Source organism: Ochlerotatus camptorhynchus, unplaced genomic scaffold, assembly GCF_037179485.1.
Source record: "Ochlerotatus camptorhynchus isolate MF236.1 unplaced genomic scaffold, CSIRO-AGI_Acam_v1.1 ptg000503l, whole genome shotgun sequence".
Taxonomy (NCBI): Eukaryota; Metazoa; Arthropoda; class Insecta; order Diptera; family Culicidae; genus Ochlerotatus; species Ochlerotatus camptorhynchus.
In genome coordinates this window covers 6,792,887-6,811,079 of record NW_027040988.1, presented here as the reverse complement: position 1 = coordinate 6,811,079, position 18,193 = coordinate 6,792,887, and the positions used below count along the sequence as shown (strand labels likewise).

General features: G+C 40.0%; 2 protein-coding genes across 5 annotated transcripts in view; one reads left to right on the top strand and one right to left on the bottom strand.

Moving 5' to 3' along the window:
• Positions 1-9,118: 9,118 nt before the first annotated feature.
• Fgop2 (Fibroblast growth factor receptor 1 oncogene partner 2) lies at positions 9,119-11,233 on the bottom strand. 3 transcript variants are annotated; one of them, XM_065235873.1, is made up of 4 exons: positions 10,895-11,233; positions 10,709-10,813; positions 10,052-10,618; positions 9,119-9,985 (listed from the first exon to the last, which is right to left on the bottom strand). In XM_065235873.1, the coding sequence occupies exons 3-4, from the start codon at positions 10,580-10,582 to the stop codon at positions 9,692-9,694; spliced, it is 825 nt and encodes a 274-aa protein (XP_065091945.1). In that variant the 5' UTR covers positions 10,583-10,618; positions 10,709-10,813; positions 10,895-11,233; the 3' UTR covers positions 9,119-9,691. The 3 variants fall into 3 exon arrangements, with proteins under 3 accessions (XP_065091945.1, XP_065091946.1, XP_065091947.1); XM_065235874.1 differs by having other exon boundaries at positions 10,899-11,233; XM_065235875.1 differs by lacking the exon at positions 10,709-10,813 and having other exon boundaries at positions 10,899-11,233.
• A 3,551-nt stretch (positions 11,234-14,784) lies between these two features.
• The window catches only part of l(3)04053 (lethal (3) 04053), a 28,813-nt gene continuing 25,404 nt past the window's right edge, over positions 14,785-18,193 (top strand). Inside the window, exons 1-3 of one of the 2 annotated variants that reach the window (XM_065235751.1) lie at positions 14,785-15,433; positions 15,502-16,982; positions 17,053-17,115. In XM_065235751.1, the coding sequence (XP_065091823.1) occupies positions 15,169-15,433; positions 15,502-16,982; positions 17,053-17,115 (1,809 nt within the window). In that variant the 5' untranslated portion in view covers positions 14,785-15,168. Of the gene's footprint in view, positions 15,446-15,501; positions 16,983-17,052; positions 17,116-18,193 lie in introns of both variants that reach the window. The other variant, XM_065235750.1, reaches the window with a different exon arrangement.

Genomic DNA, 18,193 nt, shown 5'->3' with positions numbered 1-18,193 from the left:
GCAGGTCAAGAAAGGAATGGGTAGGAATGTGTTGACGTGACACTCGCTTTGATGGAAGCCGAGAAATCCTCTGCACTTCTACGAGGAGTCACTGGGATGTTGGGTAAGAGGGTAGGGTTTGCAGCAAGGTTCGTTTTGGTAAACGATAAGCTGAATTGATGTTTAAACGATAGGGAGGGGTTACTGTATAAATAAATAAAAAGGAATGATCTCAGCCAAATAACCAAGTGGAGCTGCACCAAAAGGAATATTATAATAAAATAAAAAGTAAATAACAATGATAAGCTATTTGATACACCTTCTGGTCCTTCAGGATCTACAGGAAAACTTTTTCTAGAAATGAAAATTATAGTTATATAATGATAGTTATATAGTGATATAATGAGATTTTAAAAATGTGAAATAAAACTAATTTACTAGTCATGCAATATATAAAATAATGTTAAATAAACAAGTATTACAAAATACAAATAAGCTCGATTTCAGTTAACCTCAATACATTCAACTGATTTCAACTTCTGATATTTTATTGTAATTGAAACAAACACCCTATTATGCACCATGGAATTCTTAACGCAATATGGAATGCTTTTTTTAAAATATTGGTAAACTTTCATAATGCATCAATAGTCAGAAAAATCGAGGTTATTTGGACAGTTAACAGTTTTTATGCAATTGTTATCATGCATTCCAATGTTTTTTTTTGTATTTTCCTGAACGAAGGCTGAAAATAGTGAATCATTATAATATTAATCTAAAAATGTCGAAGAGCTGAAAATAAACTTAAAGATTTAAATCAATGCGTCCAGCCTAAACGGAGGGCTCGCGAACACAATAAGCTTCCTCATCACTCATATTCAGAATTTGATTAAATAAGTATTTACAATTATACAAATAAATATATCAATAAGTTATGTAACTTTCTATCCTGGAAAGGAAAAATTAAATGGTTAATTTCACTGTCATATAAACGTTAAACATACATTAGAGAAAATTAAATGATGTTACGTTGCTTCTTCCAGTTGTGTTTTGACCCTGTTATAAATATTTATCAATGAATATTTAATAATAATATAATAGGACCTAGGATGTATTCAAACTCAAACTATATCAAGATGGAAATAAAATCATAGTGAATTATTCGTATACACCTAACCGTAAAAAGCCGAGGAACATGCATCATGCGACCGTGGTCATCACTCTGACAAATGTAACGATGAACGATGAACATACATAAATCTCGAATACTCCCCAGAAGGGACGCATCCACTCCCGCAAACAATGCATCCCATGGTCAATCCGGCGCAACCAGCATCCCGCCCACGCATGCCAACACCACCATCAGATAGGAGAAATTTTCCCCTACCTGATGGCGGCGCCACAGCGCGCGGGCGAGCCACCAACCACACCAAACCGACAACCAAACGCACTGCCCACAAAGCAGACACGTCCCCTCGAAAATGCAATCGAGAAATGTGTAAGAACAATCTTCAACTGGAACATACTCACCAAATCAATACATCCGGGAGCGCATTCGTGATGCTTATCTTTCTCCCTTCCTCACTTTTCGGTGTGCGTATATTGTGTGCGAGAGAAAGAGCGGGCAGCTAAACGAACGAACGAGCGACACGAAGTCCACCGAAAACCGCTTCTACTTGCTAGCTATCTGCCGGAGCAACGAGCAAGTCGCCACCGCCACCGCACCCTCATCAAGCAGGCCGTAGAAAATGTCAAACTTTTTTTTCTGTCCGCCCCGATGCTTTTCCTCACTCTTCTTTTCTCTGACGATTATCCACACACACTAATGCAAGCGCGCGCGCTCACACACTTTTGCTGCTGCTGCCGCCTGAATAAATTCGAACTTTTTGGGGAGCAGCCGCCGTACAGCGCACATATAGAACATCATCATCATTGTGCGGGGAGCTTACTTTTTTCTCGATTCGTCGCTCTCGCTCTGCACCAATTCAAAGAAAAAAAAAATGGTTTAACAATCTTCCACTCCTTTCCCGCACACCCGACGCAATTACTTCATTCGCGCACTTATCCACTGACTGTTCTGTTCTGACTGTTCTAATGTGCCATTAAAAGTTATGGACCGCGGTTTGCAATTACTAGGTTTTAATAAAGATTTCAAAATTTTCCATAACTCTTTGCTGTTGTTTTGATGCTGATCAATCTTCCTCTGGACATATTCACAACGAGTTTGTTTTATCGATTGTGAATATTTATTACGCGCGATTGTGTACCTATTCCAATGATTATCATTATTTGATCTGCAAAACTTTTTGTACCATTTGTCCCTCTTACGTTTAAGACGCAAAAGTTCCAAATTGTACCAGCTGTTCGAGTTTTTCAAAGAAACAAACTTTTGCTCAACTAATTGATTGGTACACGTTTTCAAAGTGTTAGTTAGAACAGCTGCAGATTCATCTAAATTACCGGCCGCGAATGGAAAATCCACGCTTCTCTCAACAAGATTTGAAACAGCCTGTTTCGAATATTTCCTCCAGCACTTCAATTTGACTAAGTCATCGTTATTATTGATATTATCTAATACATTAATCACTAAGGTCTCATGATGGGTTATTTTCAAATCAGCATCCGGAACTGAACAAATGGAATCAAAATTGGAATAAACGTGGTCAATTAAAGTTCTACTGTGCCTGGAAATACGCGTATACTCATCTACCGTTTGTTTTAAATTGAAAAAATCAGCTAAACGCTTCAAATGATTCGAATTATGGTTGTCACGCCAATTAATATTAAAATCACCAGCTAATATATTTAATTTACTTGAATCAAGGAATGTCTCTAGCCAGTTCTCTAAAACATCAACAAAACGCTGGTCACTAGAACTGGGAGAATGATACAAAACACCATAATTACCCATCTTCATGCCACGCACAACTGTAATGCCCAAGAACCAGTTACCATCGATAACTTCGTTGATTCGAAGGTCGAATTGAATTGATTCTTTGACATAAATAGCAACACCGCCAGTGTGTCTAGAATGTGATAAACAAGCAGCAACAATATATCCCGGAATACTATACTGATCAAAAGCTTCAGTTTCTACAATATGAGTTTCAGATAATAAAACTAAAAGAGGACGTTTTTCCTCAACAATCTGACGTAATGCTACGTAGTTTGTTGACAACCCCGCAATATTCAAATATAAAAAATCAAATTGATTCACATTCCTGGAACTTGGCTGCTATTTATTGAAACGCAAGCTGCTTTTCTTCTGTTCAAAAAGTCTTTTATAGAGCAAACATTCAGGACTAAATGCAGCATGGTTGACGTCCAAGTTCATTTTACGTTCTTTATTCATTTTCAAACAATTAACACATTTCAATACAGTTGACGTACACTCCGATGTTTTGTGTTGTTGGCTGCACCTAGAGCATCTCTCACAATTTTTGCAATCCATGCTCTTGTGCCCAAATTCTCCACATTTGAAACACCTCAATACATTAATCGCGGGAACTATAGAGCACCGATCAAACCCTACATTTACTTTTTTCGCGCATAACAAACATTTATACGTATCGAAATCGACTTCAATCACAACACTGAACTTGTTGTACGTGAAGCGTGGATTTTCAAACATGTTAACTACTTTTACATCATTTATAGCGATGTCTTCATTTTGACTTTTTAAATAGTCAATGAAGACATCGGAGGAATACTGATCGCTCATGCCCACTATTTTCAATCTCGGCACCGAAGTGGGAACAACAGCACTATAGTTTTCACCCAGATTGCTTTCAATACCATTTTTGACATCACTTACATTTGCTCCTGTTGCACACTCAACAATAATGGAGCCATCTTTACCATTTCTAAAATTACTGATTTTGTGTGTTTTTGGATCCAACTGAGTTTTCAAAAACTTACGAGTGTCTTCGCAAGCTTGTTTGGACTCTTTCGGTTTAATCACAATGACCGGACGAGTCTTACGATTATCTTGTTTGTTACTGTTACTGTTATTTTTACTGTTACTGTTACTAACATGTTTACTTTTACTAGCACGACTGTCTCTTTTTACAACATCCGCAAAACTCGCATTTTCTTGAAAAACATCATCATTATCACTATTACTGATTACTAATTTACGTTTTTTGCGTCTGGTATTTTGGTCCGATTCCGACTGAATCGTCCTAGATACACTGCACTGATCATTCATTACCGCTAATTTGTTTTCCGCATCAATTTTAAAAAATGAACTTTTCATATTATCCAATTTCTCACAAATTAAATTTTCAAAACCATTTACATTTCGGCTTATATCTGCCATCCCGCTTTTAACCGCGATGTCTATCTGAGCAGCAATGTGATCTCGTATGCCAGTGATAGAGTCCGAGAGTTGAAAAACTTTCTTCATCTCTTCTTCTATCCTATTGACGCGCGAGATCAGATCATTCTGCTCGCCACAACACTGACCTGATAGACAGTTACCACATTTGAAAACAACATTTGCATTATCTGCTATTAGGCGCGCCGCAGTCTTAGTGAGTGCCGCACAATTGAAGTGGAACATTCCATTGCACGGACCTACACATGTGACTGGGAGCCCACTAATAGTAATAGACTCCTTGCAGACATTACACACATCCATATTACCACGCCAAATTAAACGCGCACACTGTTAGCAGTAGACATATACAGGGGAAGAGAACACAAAATAAAATTTTACCGCCGCAGCTCACTATACAAAATCAATAGCGCGCTGGGGGGAAAATCAAAATTAAATCCAAAACGAGTTGCTAGGCAACCGTTCTCTACTTATCCTGTTAAAAACAACACAACGGGCACGCGTTGGGATGATCCTTTCGCGGCACACGGCACTATTTCACACGAAATTATGTATTTATTTCCACAGCACAACTCAACAAAAACACTACTTTGTTCGCCATATCACTAAGTTGATATTGTAGTACTAGTCTTCACAACATAAAGGGCACCATTACGGAGCATGAGATTTGATCAAATTATTCGCAGTTCTACTTGTCAAACGCCCCCGGCTGGGTGAGGGATAGAGGATGACACACACACACACACACAATAGGATAGTCAAGTAGTGAGCTAATTTAAAATCGTTAGTTTCCACCGGTTGATAATACCAACAATCAATACGAAACTAACGATTTTAAATTGGCTCACTACTTGACTAGCCTATTGGTCCCAAGCAAATCGACTAACGTACCCCATTCTAGTATAAATTCCAGTACTACACTATGTTTGTTTTGATTCGCTATGAAAGTTTGACAGATAAAATGAGGGGTTAGTGAATTTTCCTATGTTTCGAGGGGTGAATCGATTAGCTTGGGACCGAAGATAGTACCAGAGCTGAGCAAAAAAGTTAAGCTCGTTTCTTCGGGACCTTCTGGTCTTAGGGTACGGGCAGGGTAGACGCGATTCGCGACGCGACGCGACCAATTCAAAAGAATCTTATTATTTATTATTATTCCTTGCGTGAGTCGCATCGCGTCGCGTCGCGTGTCGCGTCTACCCTGGCCGTGGCCTTAGAGTTACCTCTATGATAATACCATAGAGGTAACTCTAAGACCACTGGGTCCCGAAGAAAATCATTATTATTTTTGGCTCACTCAGTACCAGAACAACGGTCCCAAGCAGTCCCAAGCTATTTCACTCACCCCTGCATGTTCTGCATGAATCCACACACCTCTGATGTTATCTGTCAAACTTTCATAGCGAATCAAAACAAACATAGTGTAGTAATAGAATTTCAACTAGAATAGGGTACGTTAATCGTTTGCTTGGGACCAATAGGCTACTAAAGTGGTGAGCCAATTTAAAATCGTTAGTTTCGTATTGATTGTTGATAATACCACAAACGAAGTGACAGACGGAGCGGTTCTATCACAAACGAAGTGACAGACGACTAACTGGCGAAGAAATCCATTTAAATAATGTGGCTCACTGTAATAGAATTTTCTTGGAAGCTTGTGCCATCATCCACCAGATGGGTTAGTTTTTTTGTTTTGATTTGAACAAAGTTTATTTTGTGTACAATGATTCTTTGACAGTGTGCAAAGAGTGCGTATCATTTTGTCATTTTTTTATGCATTTCAGTTTTGAGTAGAGTGAAAGAGATAGAACCAAAACATTCTAATACATTTGGTGAAAATGCTAGTACAATCCAGTAGTAGTGTTGCCATGTGGTACAATCTAGTAGTAGTGGTGTTGCCATGTGGTACACTGACAAATTGAAATAGCATTGGATTTGATAAAGAGTCACAAATTGTTGAGATATTTTCTAAAATCTAACGCTGCTTCTTGATTCTAAATTCGTTCTACGAGTTTCAATTCCGTCCTTACGCATTGAAACGCCATTAGATTTTCTTCGTCCTACGGATAAACGTAGAAAAAGGGGATTCGCTAGGAGCGCTTCTTTTGTTTTGAGAACAATGAGCGTAAATATTCATATAATGCGCTCTAACAGGATTTATGTTGTAGCTAATAAACTAACGCATCGGAACAAACCTATTATTCATTTGTGCACGGTGAAATCATTGATATTATTGATCTTTTCTGATCGATAGAACGGAAATGGGCGATTACGACGAAGTAGCGCTCTACCATACTCACATGAAATGTTGTTCAACAACGCCCAACTATGGACAGCTCAATGTTAATACCATTTCAAGCGTACCTATTCAAATCGACGTATCTGCTTTTGTAAACAATCACTTCAATCGACGATTTATCTTAACTGCCAACTCACCCACGCAAACAAACCCCATCATCAGGTAGGGGAATCTTTCTTCTACTAGCTGGTGTTGTTAGTTTCTGTGAGTGAGCTAACAGTTGCCGCAAATCGTCGATTGAAGTGATTGTTTACAAAATCAGATACGTCGATTTGAATAGTTACGCTTGATTTACTCTTTGAATCAGCGTACACCAACATGATAATCTTCTAAGAAACACCTAAGAATGTATAGAGATAAAGCTAAAAATACAGTTTTAACTGATGGTACTTTATAAACATCAAACTGACCAATATTGGACCCTGCCAACACACGGCGTCTGCACGGTAATGTGGGCCGTCAGAATGGTTCATCGGTTGCGAAGTGAAGTGCTTCTCAAACTGAAGCGATACATTTCTCAATTTTTCAACGTTATCCTAACGTAAACTTAATATTATCACCCATATGCCCGTCCACGCCCGAAACCCACCCACACCACACAAAATCAAATAAAAATGTTTCTGCATGACAAACACGTCCAGCCATAAAATATATATACAAGAATATGGGTGTATATCTATACTAACATTTGAAAAGGGCGTAGCTCCAAAATGACCATAATATCGAGAAAATCGCTTCCGAATTTTGATGACCTAAAAATTTATCCTATTTCACGACTTTCCATTTTCTGGATGATTTTTTAAGCTTGATATATAGTTAATAGTGAAATCTATCATCATGCATCACTTAAAACTCAGAGATAAACTAGCCTATGGCTAAAAATCTCTCTAATAAAGAAAAAAAAATCACTAAAAACTCAAAAAAAGTTTTCTTTTTCGTGAAATTGAGAATAAAACATCATAATTTCTTATACACGGCGAATGAGAACGACCCAAATTTGAGTTTAGTTCACTCTTCTTCTTCTTCTTCTTCGCATTTCAAGCTTATTGCATATCGCATATTAGCTTATTGCGTGCTCTCAACTTAGTGTTCTAGATGCACTTCCAGTGTTATTAATTGAGAGCTTTCGATGCCTGTACCATTTTTGCATTGGTATATTTGTGTGGCAAGTCCAATCATACTTCTATGCCCAGGGAAGTCGAGAAATTTTCCAACCCGAAAAATTCCTAGACCGGACCGGGAATCGAACCCAGCCACCTCCAGCATGGTCTTGCTTTGTAGCTGCGCCTTTACCGACTGAGCTAAGGGAGGAACCTGGGAAAACATGAGACAAATTTACTCATCGCTGAGTTCCTGCACTTTTGGCGATTATGAGTGAACTAAACTCAAATTTGGGTCGTTCTCATTCGCCGTGTATTTTGTTACCCCCCGGATCTTCCATCTTTTGAACTGCCAATACTGGTGATACGCCGTGGAAATACACCCTCGGGATTTTTTGTTTGTTGTTCCGCAAATTTTGTGAGAATGGAATTACGCCCGGAGATTTCTTGGTCTTATTTTTGTTCGTTGGATCAATTGGATGCATTTCAAATGAATTGGGCGTGGCTAGATACTACAAAATCCGTACGTTTGGCATACTGAAACAATATAATTCGTAGTTCAGGTGCAAGGCATAACAACCAGATGCATCAAAGAGTTGAAAGTTGGAAATACGCCATGTAAGAAGAAACGTTTTTGATGATTTGAAATGATATTTTCTTCTACTTTTTCGTGTTTATCGAGTAGCTTGTGAACTGTTCTCTCTATATGTGGCATAATATTTTGTTTACATTATGGAGTTACGCCCTTTTCAAATGTTAGTCTAGATATCTTCACTGTAACAACTACGGGTAATCATCGAAAGTACTTGCATTTTACCGAAGACAACAAATCAAGAAGACTGGCAACTCTTCCATTTTCTCATACGAACCCTATGAGACAGGTACAATCGCGTCATCTGCCGCTCAAAGGTAAATGCTTCGAACGAATTTGATAGCAAAGATTACATCCTCAGAATAAGGGTTTGCGTATTTGCTCATTTTTCTATGCGTTGCTTCCACCTTCACTCAAGCGTAGCGCCATTGTATCTGTCGCTTGGATTCTGGCAAAGTTGCCAGTCTTCTTGATTTGTTGTCTTCGATTTTACTCAGGCACTTTTGAGCAAACTGCAATTACTCTCTCATACTCGAAATGGCACAACGACGCCCTATACGCTATCTGACCAAAGCGCAGGGTGTATTACTAGAAACTAGAAATGTAGACTTTTACCCCGAACACCCACTATTTATGCCCGTATTTTATGTTCATAGCAAACATACGGCATACATTTAGACGTAGTGTGAAAATAACCTAAATAGGTCGAACCAAAACCATTAGAACGAATTAGCACTCACGACAGAAGAAACGAAAAAAAAACATACAATAATTTCACAAATAAGTCAGATATCTTTAAGTTCCTCTAGTTACTACCTATGATTTTATTAATTCAATAGCGATTACAGTACAAAGATCGACACAAAAACATACCAAACTAATAAGAGACGAATTCATGTGTAACAGTGCCAGTGTTGGTTGAGTAGACGCACTCCACTCACACTTATCACTTTATTGTTGTAGTGGTAGTTAGTACTAAATGGTCATGAGGTGATACAATGAATTAATACATTTTAATTGATTTCCTCTGAAAACAAAAATCAATTGTAGGTGCATTGCATGGGTGTTGCCTACTACTCCGTTGTGGATTATTATAAATAACTAGAATTTATTGCAACTCAACTACGAAACAGCTCGTTATAACATGTAGGTATGTGTGGGTGTGTATGTAGGTTTTGAAGAGTGCGATTTTGTTTTATTAATTCAGGGTGAATGGATGATTGCAATGGTTGAATGATTTTTTAAAATTGTGTTGCGTTAATTTCCCTTCGGTTTTATCGGTTTCACTTTCTGTTTTCTCCCGGGAGTTTTCGATTAAAAGTATTACATTACAGCAAAGCCGATTGGCAGCAGAAGAATACGGACACTTGGCTATCGTCGGAATCTCGTCACGATAGGGATGAGGCCGTCGTACTTGTGCCACTCGCTGCTGGGGTTCCTGCCGTTAGGAGTGATGCCGAAGTCGACGCCGACGACGCTGCGGCCATTTTCAAGGACGATGGACTGACTTTAATTGTGCCTGTGTTGGATGCCGATGGTTCGTTACCCGTTCCACTTTTCGAAGAGGATGCAGTCAGCCCATCCAGCAGATAAGTGTCGGTTTGAGTGGACTTACTGTTGACTAAGATCTTCTGACCGTTTGAGCCGTACTTGTGGGAAATTTCCAGCAGTTCACGAAGGCCCTGAAATAAGCGGTAGCTATTGCTGTAGATATCCATTCGGTAACCTTAAATAACATTCAGAATTACCTTGTTTTCCGTCATCAGTTTACTCAGAAACTCCTGTTCTTGGTTAAACTGTTCCTCGTCAAGTTGAGAGGCCCGCTGCATAACGGCAGCCATTTCTTGAATCTTTTGCGTCTGTTGCCTGATAACCTCGTCCTTTCGCTCGTTAAACTGTTGATGTTTGCTAAAGGCTTCCACAAAGTTGACCTTGGTATTGAGAATCTTACTCTGTGTATGCTCCCGATACTTGGACATGATGTGCTCTAATGCATGCTGGTAGTCTTCCAACTCCGCCTTCAGCAGACGATTCTCCTGTTGAATCTCGCGAATCTGGGGGTTCTCCTGGTGAATAATCGTGATCAGCTGATTATTGGAGCGATCCCGGGCCAGTTTGTTCAATATATCGATATCATCTTGGAATTGTCGCATTGATTCGATCTGTTTGTTAACCGATTCCGACTCTAGCAGCAAGGAGTCCCCTAATGCCTCTCGATCCTTCAAACGATTGGCAATCCTCTTGGCGTCCAGGATGATCTGCTCAAACGTAACCGACATCTCGTCTGCTTTCTGCTTCCTCCCAAATGTTCAAACCTAAAACAGATGGAACCTAATCAATCAAACTAAACCAATGAAACGCAATAATCGTTGCCGTTGACCGCTGACTTGCAGCATAGTGCATACCAGTTAGGTAAATAAAAATTTACTTGTTTCTGCTTTTTTGTCTACGAGCATAGTCTGGAACGGGGAAAACAATTGATTGCACTTTCAGCCGAGCAGCTGAAACAACTACATTCAATAAAAAAATTACACAATGTTGTTAGGCGTACGCGATGAACAGCACCGCTCATCAAAACTATCTTTCTGCACTTACCCTAATGCGCTCTTCGATGCCCTCACTTGGTTCAATTATTTTGATCGCTCGTGGAAATGACTGCGACAAGCCTAGAGTAGGAATTTTACATTCTTTTTTGGGTTGTCCACGACGACCTTTTCTCGCCTCCGTTCCAGCAGAATTTCTAATTTGATCGGCCACAAAATGAAGCTGGCCACCGATTGGGAATGGGTTCACAACACACCGACTGTGAATAGTACGCTTTTCACCGTCCTGAAGTGAGGTTTGGGCAGGAAAATTCTCCTATTTGGAAGGATTTTCGATCCGATCGTCAACAACAGCCAGCTGCCCCGTTTAGAATTTGCGACTTGCGAAGGTTTTCCTTTTTTTTGCGAGGTTTGACAGTTTTCGTTCGTCCATCAGCAGTTTGATGATGGTGTGCTGTCATCATCACAACAATCAATGATGAAGGGCGATATTCAGTTAAAATTTTCAACGTGCTGAAATATTTCGTGCGATTTTAACCCGCATAAACGCGAACCATATAACCAACAATCAATACGAAACTAACGATTTTAAATTGGCTCACCACTTTAGTAGCCTATTGGTCCCAAGCAAACGATTAACGTACCCTATTCTAGTTGAAATTCTATTACTACACTATGTTTGTTTTGATTCGCTATGAAAGTTTGACAGATAACATCAGGGGTGTGTGGATTCATGCAGAACATGCAGGGGTGAGTGAAATAGCTTGGGACTGCTTGGGACCGTTGTTCTGGTACTGAGTGAGCCAAAAATAATAATGATTTTCTTCGGGACCCAGTGGTCTTAGAGTTACCTCTATGATATAACTTCCCTAATAAAATTGTTATGGATATTTTGCTTAATACCCCGTTCACATTACAGCGTATATCACGTGATATACGGTGTCTTGCAATGAGCACTCATACATCTAGTTTTCACTGGAAATCCTTTGTATGAGTGCTCATTGCAAGACAGCCTATATTACGTGATATAGACTGTAATGTGAACGGGGTATAACCAGGGGGTGGAAACTAACGATTTTAAATTTATTCACTGCTTGAGTAGCCTATTGGTCCCAAGTACTTCTATGGCGTACCCCATTCTAGTTAAAATTCTATTACTACACTATGTTTGTTTTGATTCGCTATGAAAGTTTGACAGATAACATCAGGGGTGTGTGGATTCATGCAGAACATGCAGGGGTGAGTGAAATAGCTTGGGACTGCTTGGGACCGTTGTTCTGGTACTGATTGAGCCAAAAATAATAATGATTTTCTTCGGGACCCAGTGGTCTTAGAGTTACCTCTATGGTATAACCATAGAGGTAACTCTAAGACAAGTAGGTCCCGAAGAAACGTGCTCAACTTTTTGGCTCACCTCTGGTACTATCTTCGGTCCCAAGCTTGTCGAATCACCCCTCGAAACATAGGTAAAACCAATAACCCCTCATTTTATCTGTCAAACTTTCATAGCGAATCAAAACAAACATTGCGTAGTACTAGAATTTCGACTAGAATAGGGTACGTTAATCGTTTGCTTGGGACCAATAGGCTACTAAAGTGGTGAGCCAATTTAAAATCGTTAGTTTCGTATTGATTGTTGGTATAACGACGTGTTCGGAGTATCATCCAAAACATTTATGGAATAGTTCTATTATTTGAGTTTTCGTTCGTGTATGGTAATTTGGGTTTGGGTTGACCTAGCTAATATCATAGAGGCTCTAAGACCCAGAAGGTCCCGAAGAAACGTGCTCAACTTTTTGGCTCAGCCATGGTACCAACCGGTAGCAACCTGAGTACTGCGAACTAACTCAAAATGCTTGTCATCTGGGAGCCGAGTCAAACTGTCAAACGGGAGCCAAACATTCAAAAGAGCTCAGAAGTCACGATGGGTATTTACTGTTTGAACCACAAGTAAAGGTGTTGCCACCTACTGAAAACAAATTAAGAATTATAATTATGAAACTGTCGAAACATCAACCTTAGTACACAGAAAAAAAAGTTGTTGAATATTACATCCAAACTGCTGTAACCAGGTCAATCCATTGGTTGTGTAATATAACGTTGTACAATGTACATCGATTTTGCGAACAAAATTACATCCATTGATGTAATATCCCGCATAAACAATAACCATAAGATGCGCCTAACCACCAATTTGGGATATCATCCCAATTTTATGTGGTATGGTCGCACCATCTAAGATATCGTCAGTATATGGTACACGTTTATTAGGGATTGTATCTGCTTTTTGCTATTACATCATTATTTCATACATCAGCTTGAATTAAATTGATCGATATTACATTTTTTTTGCTGTGTAGGCGGATAATGTAAATCATCGAGTGCGATGCTCGAAAAAGTGTTTTTATTTGATTTTAATAATGCCAAAACTGGGTTGCTGAAACAAGAATGTAATCAAACTTTAAAAGAGTCATGTGAGCTTTGTGGGCAGGTGCACTCCCATCACCATGTATACGTTATTTCTGGAGCAGAGGAGGAGGAGCTAAGGGTTCATTTTACAGCATGTATATACAATTTCGTGAGCTGTTTCAGCAAAACAATTTGAAACTTCGGAAGATTTTCAAGATGTGTTCTAGCTCACTTGAAAAATAAAATCAGCTGAGTTCGCAGTACTCAGGTGGCAACCAACGATTTTAAATTGGTTCACTGATTGACTAGCCTATTGGTCCCAAGTAAATCTATAAGCGTACCCATTCTAGTCGAAATTCTAGTACCACACTATGTTTGTTTTGATTCGCTATGAAAGTTTGGCAGATAAAATAAGGGGTTCGTGGATTTTCCTATGTTTCGAGGGGTGCATCGATTAGCTTGGGACCCAAGAGAGTACCACGGGCCACATTGCGCATCTCGAAACGAAAAACTTTTTCATACAAGCGTTCGTATAAAAAGTCTTTCGTTTCGAGATTCGCAATGTGACCCCAGAGCTGAGCCAAAAAGTTGAGCACGTTTTGGCGTTGGTCAGGAGAGCTCTAATAAAATTGTTATGGTTATTTTGCTTAACGACGTATTCCGGGTATCATCTAAACCATTTATGGAACAGTTCTATGATTTGGATTATCATTCGTTTACACGCTATTCCAAAACTACCCAACTTTGGGTAGAATCCACCCAGATCAGTCAAAACTGAACCTACCCAAAAATGGGTAAACTATGTTGGCAGTGACAATTTCACAAATGGCCAACATTGACATGAATCCGATCGACTTTGTTCATTTGTTAACTTGTCACTCCCAACATAGTTTACCCATTTTTGGTTAGGTTCAGTTTTGACCGATCTGGGTGGATTCTACCCAAATTTGGGTAGTTTCCAAATAGCGTGTATGGTATTTTTAATAGGGAGTTGCAATATAGCGTTACTTTTAATTCTATTTAGGCTCTGAACCATTTGGTGGATTATTTTAACTTTTGTTTAAAATTTGACAGATGGAAAGTTATCGATTAACCCTGCTATCCGAGCATAGCTGGGTTATTTCTGACAGACAAGAAGTTTAATTTTGACAACCGTGGCTCGAAAACCGGTCGATTGACAGCACAGGGATTTTCGAACATAGAAAATAACTTTCGAAATGTCACTTTTAACCACGAGTTAAATTTAACTCGGTAAATGGTTCACAGCCTTAAGGCCCAGCCACATTAGATCCGTTTGCGTTGCGTTGACGTAAATTAGACAGTTAGACAATAGATTTAGCTGTCACTTTGCCGCAACGCGTCCGATCCGGATCTAATGTGCGTGGGCCTTTAGATTTGCAAATCTTTTGAAAGCAGTATCACAGAAATGAAATATTTTATCGCCATTTGTTAGTCCTGAAATTAGTGCATCCTGAATTCCTCCCTGATGAAAGCAGTTTTGGTCGGGTCGGTGTGATGAGAAATCGCTGTCAAAATATGAAAAAGAAAAAAAAAGTTGAGAGAAAAAGTCCAAGTTCAACACAAAAAGAAAACGGCAGCGTTAAAATTTGTGGAAAAATTACGTGTTTGTTAAATATTTTTTCGTATTAGGAAGTGTACATCGAAGACAAATTGTGTATTCAGTGAATTTAGTCCGGTAGCGAGTCGCTGCTCTGCAAATAAGTAGAGCCACAGTCAATTCGCAATTACGTGTTTGTCTCCCCTTTTGTCGAAATAGCTTCCAATATAGTGCAGTTTTGTAAAATTAGCGAAAGTGCGACGTCTGTTTTCGGAAAGGGTGCAAATAAGGTGAAAGAAAAAGTTGTGGAATCGATAGCAGGAGGAAGGAAGTGAAATCCGTCCGGTTCGGCAGTATGGCGAAGGATAACAACAATATCAACATAGCGGACGAACTCTCCAGTGGAAGCGGAGCAAGTGGTTCCTCTGGCGATGCGCTGAAACAGGGAAACAGTAGAACCACGACAACCGATCAACAGTCCAATTTCAGTAGAGGAAGAACGAATGGGGTGTTGGGATCACATTCAGACGCTGCCATCAGTGACTTGCAGCAATCGTCGACGTTAAGCTCTCAGAGATCAACTGGTAGCAGTTCTGGACCCGCAGATCCGGAAGCAGGAGGTATGACTAGAGGTACTTGTTGACACATCTCTTAAGTGAAGTGCTAGTAAAATTTTACATGTTTACAGCTATTCCCGAGCTGCCACGTCGGGAGGAGAATCCTTTTTCGTTCAAACACTTTCTGAAGCGAGATTCATCACTGGGCTCAGCAGCTACTTCATCTAGCACGATCAGCGGAACCAACATCAATCACAGTCGTAGCACTTCCAATATCAATGGAAATAACCACACCGGAAGCTCTAGTTGCAATGCTATAAACAACAGCAACAATTTCATCAACAACAATGTCAGCACTAGCAGTGCCCACAGCAGTACCGGAAATAGTAATGCGGCAGCTTCTCCATCGAAATCAGCCACAACAAGTTCCTTGCACAATACAAGTACGACAGGAGCGAAGCCGAAAATTCCTCAGTTCCAGTCGGTGAATACGTTGAGCAGCGAATCCAAAATGAAAAGGTCGCCGCGATTTCCGTCCTTTGATTCACAGTCCAGTCTGTCGGATTTGGCCGACGATAAGTTCATGGCAAACATCTACCATAGTCGTAGCAATAACTCTTTCAATTCGGATTACCCGATAGGTGGGGGTGGATCGACCTCCGCGGGATCGCAATATGTTCAGCGTTCGTATTCCAATTACGACATGGAAAGTCCTGGTTCGGCAGACTCTCCGCGGTTGGCTGGGTCGCAAAATCTGCACAATTCGCCAAATTTTGGAGGAAGAAGTCGCGAAAACCTCTCGTCGGCTCACCGATTAGGCACTTCGGAATTCTCGGCGGCCCTACCAGACTTTGTTCAGGATCATTTGGTCATGGAGCAGTGGTACACTTTAGGATCTCCGAAGAGCGTCTCCCCAGTGTCGGTCGATTTTGATCAGCTTCCAGATTTTGCCGTCAACAATCTCGACCCGGAAGGTAGAGGTCATGGTTCGGTCATCAATGATATACCATTCGATTTAACGTACAACTCCGCACCGGGAGGTGGAGGGAGTGCTGCATCCGGTGGTCTTAATTCTGCAAACCGTAATCGTACTCCACTGCGCAACACTTCACCGAATGTTCCTTTAGATCTTCCGCCTCAAAATTTGGATTTTTCTTTTGATCTGCCCCGGAGACGGGTTACTCCTCCGCCGGAACTTCCTCCAGACCTCACGGATAACAACGCCACCGGGCCCCGATCTGGATTTTATTTTTCCGATATGGATCGCAACCATTCACCTCCGCCGTCGGGATCGGCCGCAGACAAAATCCATCGCCTACCGGACTTTCTTTCCGACGGTCCGATCCATTCTTCTGGCCGATTGGCGGATGTAACGCATGATACACCACATTTCAATTCACCGGATGCCGATGCCAGCCATCACCTGCAGAGGTTACAGATCGAACGCCAAGAGAACGATCGTCTGAGGCGCGAAGTCGAGGACAACCGTCGGATTATAGCGGAACAAGCCCGCCGGATAAAGGATCTGGAAAAATCAGTGGAGACAGCCCAGAGCAGTGCCACGTTGGCCCAGACCGTCGAGGGGATCGAGGAAAACTTAGACAAAAGTTATGTGAGTGTAGTAGCAGTTAAGGCGATTGAGTATGCCGAAGAAGTTCTGATTGGGTTCGTTCTATTTTCAGCTAAGAGCAGCCACGGCCGAATCTCAAGTTATCAAGCTGAGACAGAAAATCAAGCGATTGAATGTGAGTACATGTTTGAAAATGGATTTCTAGCGTTTGTTTGTTTGATGTTTTGTTTTCAATTGTGGAAAGGTGCTAATGTTGCTTATCGTTATGGAAGCGTCAAAAAGCATTGCTAATTTCCCAGCGATTGAAATACCACACAGGTTGGCAGATGCAAAAAACTGTCGTTCTCTTTACTCTAGGAATTCGTTGCAAAAAGCTCTTGAAATTTAATCTAAAATTATCAGCTGATTCTTATTAATTCTCGTTGCAATTCGTTCAAGTTGCTCTCCATAATTCTTTTGGTAAAATTTTATTGGAATAGTGCTATTAATATATCATAATCCATGGCAAATTTTTTGGATCATTGAGTTTCGTTCGGATCCACCTCAGAAAAAAGACGTTGCTTGGCCTTTTTCGAAGCTAGTGGTTCATTACCAATTCCTTGGGTTCCTCCCATGGGAAGCCTTCCCGTCCAAAGTGTCCATATGTGCTAGTACGCTGGTAAAATGGTGCCTTCAGATTAAGATCCTTGACAATTTTTTCCGGACGCAGATCAAAGTTCGTTCAGCCAATGCACAGTGGTCCAGAATGCAGATTTAGGTGGAATGATATGTTTTGAGCCTGAAATTGAAACTTAAGACTAAAAGTCTCTTCCACAAAGTTGTTCCTTATAGTTAGGCCCTCATTTTTATGACAATGAATTCTAGGGTGGTTCCTATTATCATTAAAATCAAAAATCTAACTTTTTTGTTTGAATAAATTAAGGTATACATTTTCCGGCAAAGTTATAGCTGAGCTAATTTCAAGCAACATTGTTGAGAATAACTTTTTTGTATCTCTTAAATTGGCCGATTTAGAGCTATTTTCTTGAACTGAGTTAGGGTGGCTCTTAAAAAAACAGTTTTTTTGCTCTAGTTTTCTTATTTCGAATTTCTCAGCAAATGTGTCTTCAGATAACTTTTAGATCTTAAAAAGGCGCAAATTTTTGTTGCACAAAGTTTGTCGATATCTTTCGCCGATCAAGAGTTATTGGCGTTTTTATACTAAAAATATGCACTTTTCAAATGTTAATATCTCTGGTTGGGGCAAACAAAAA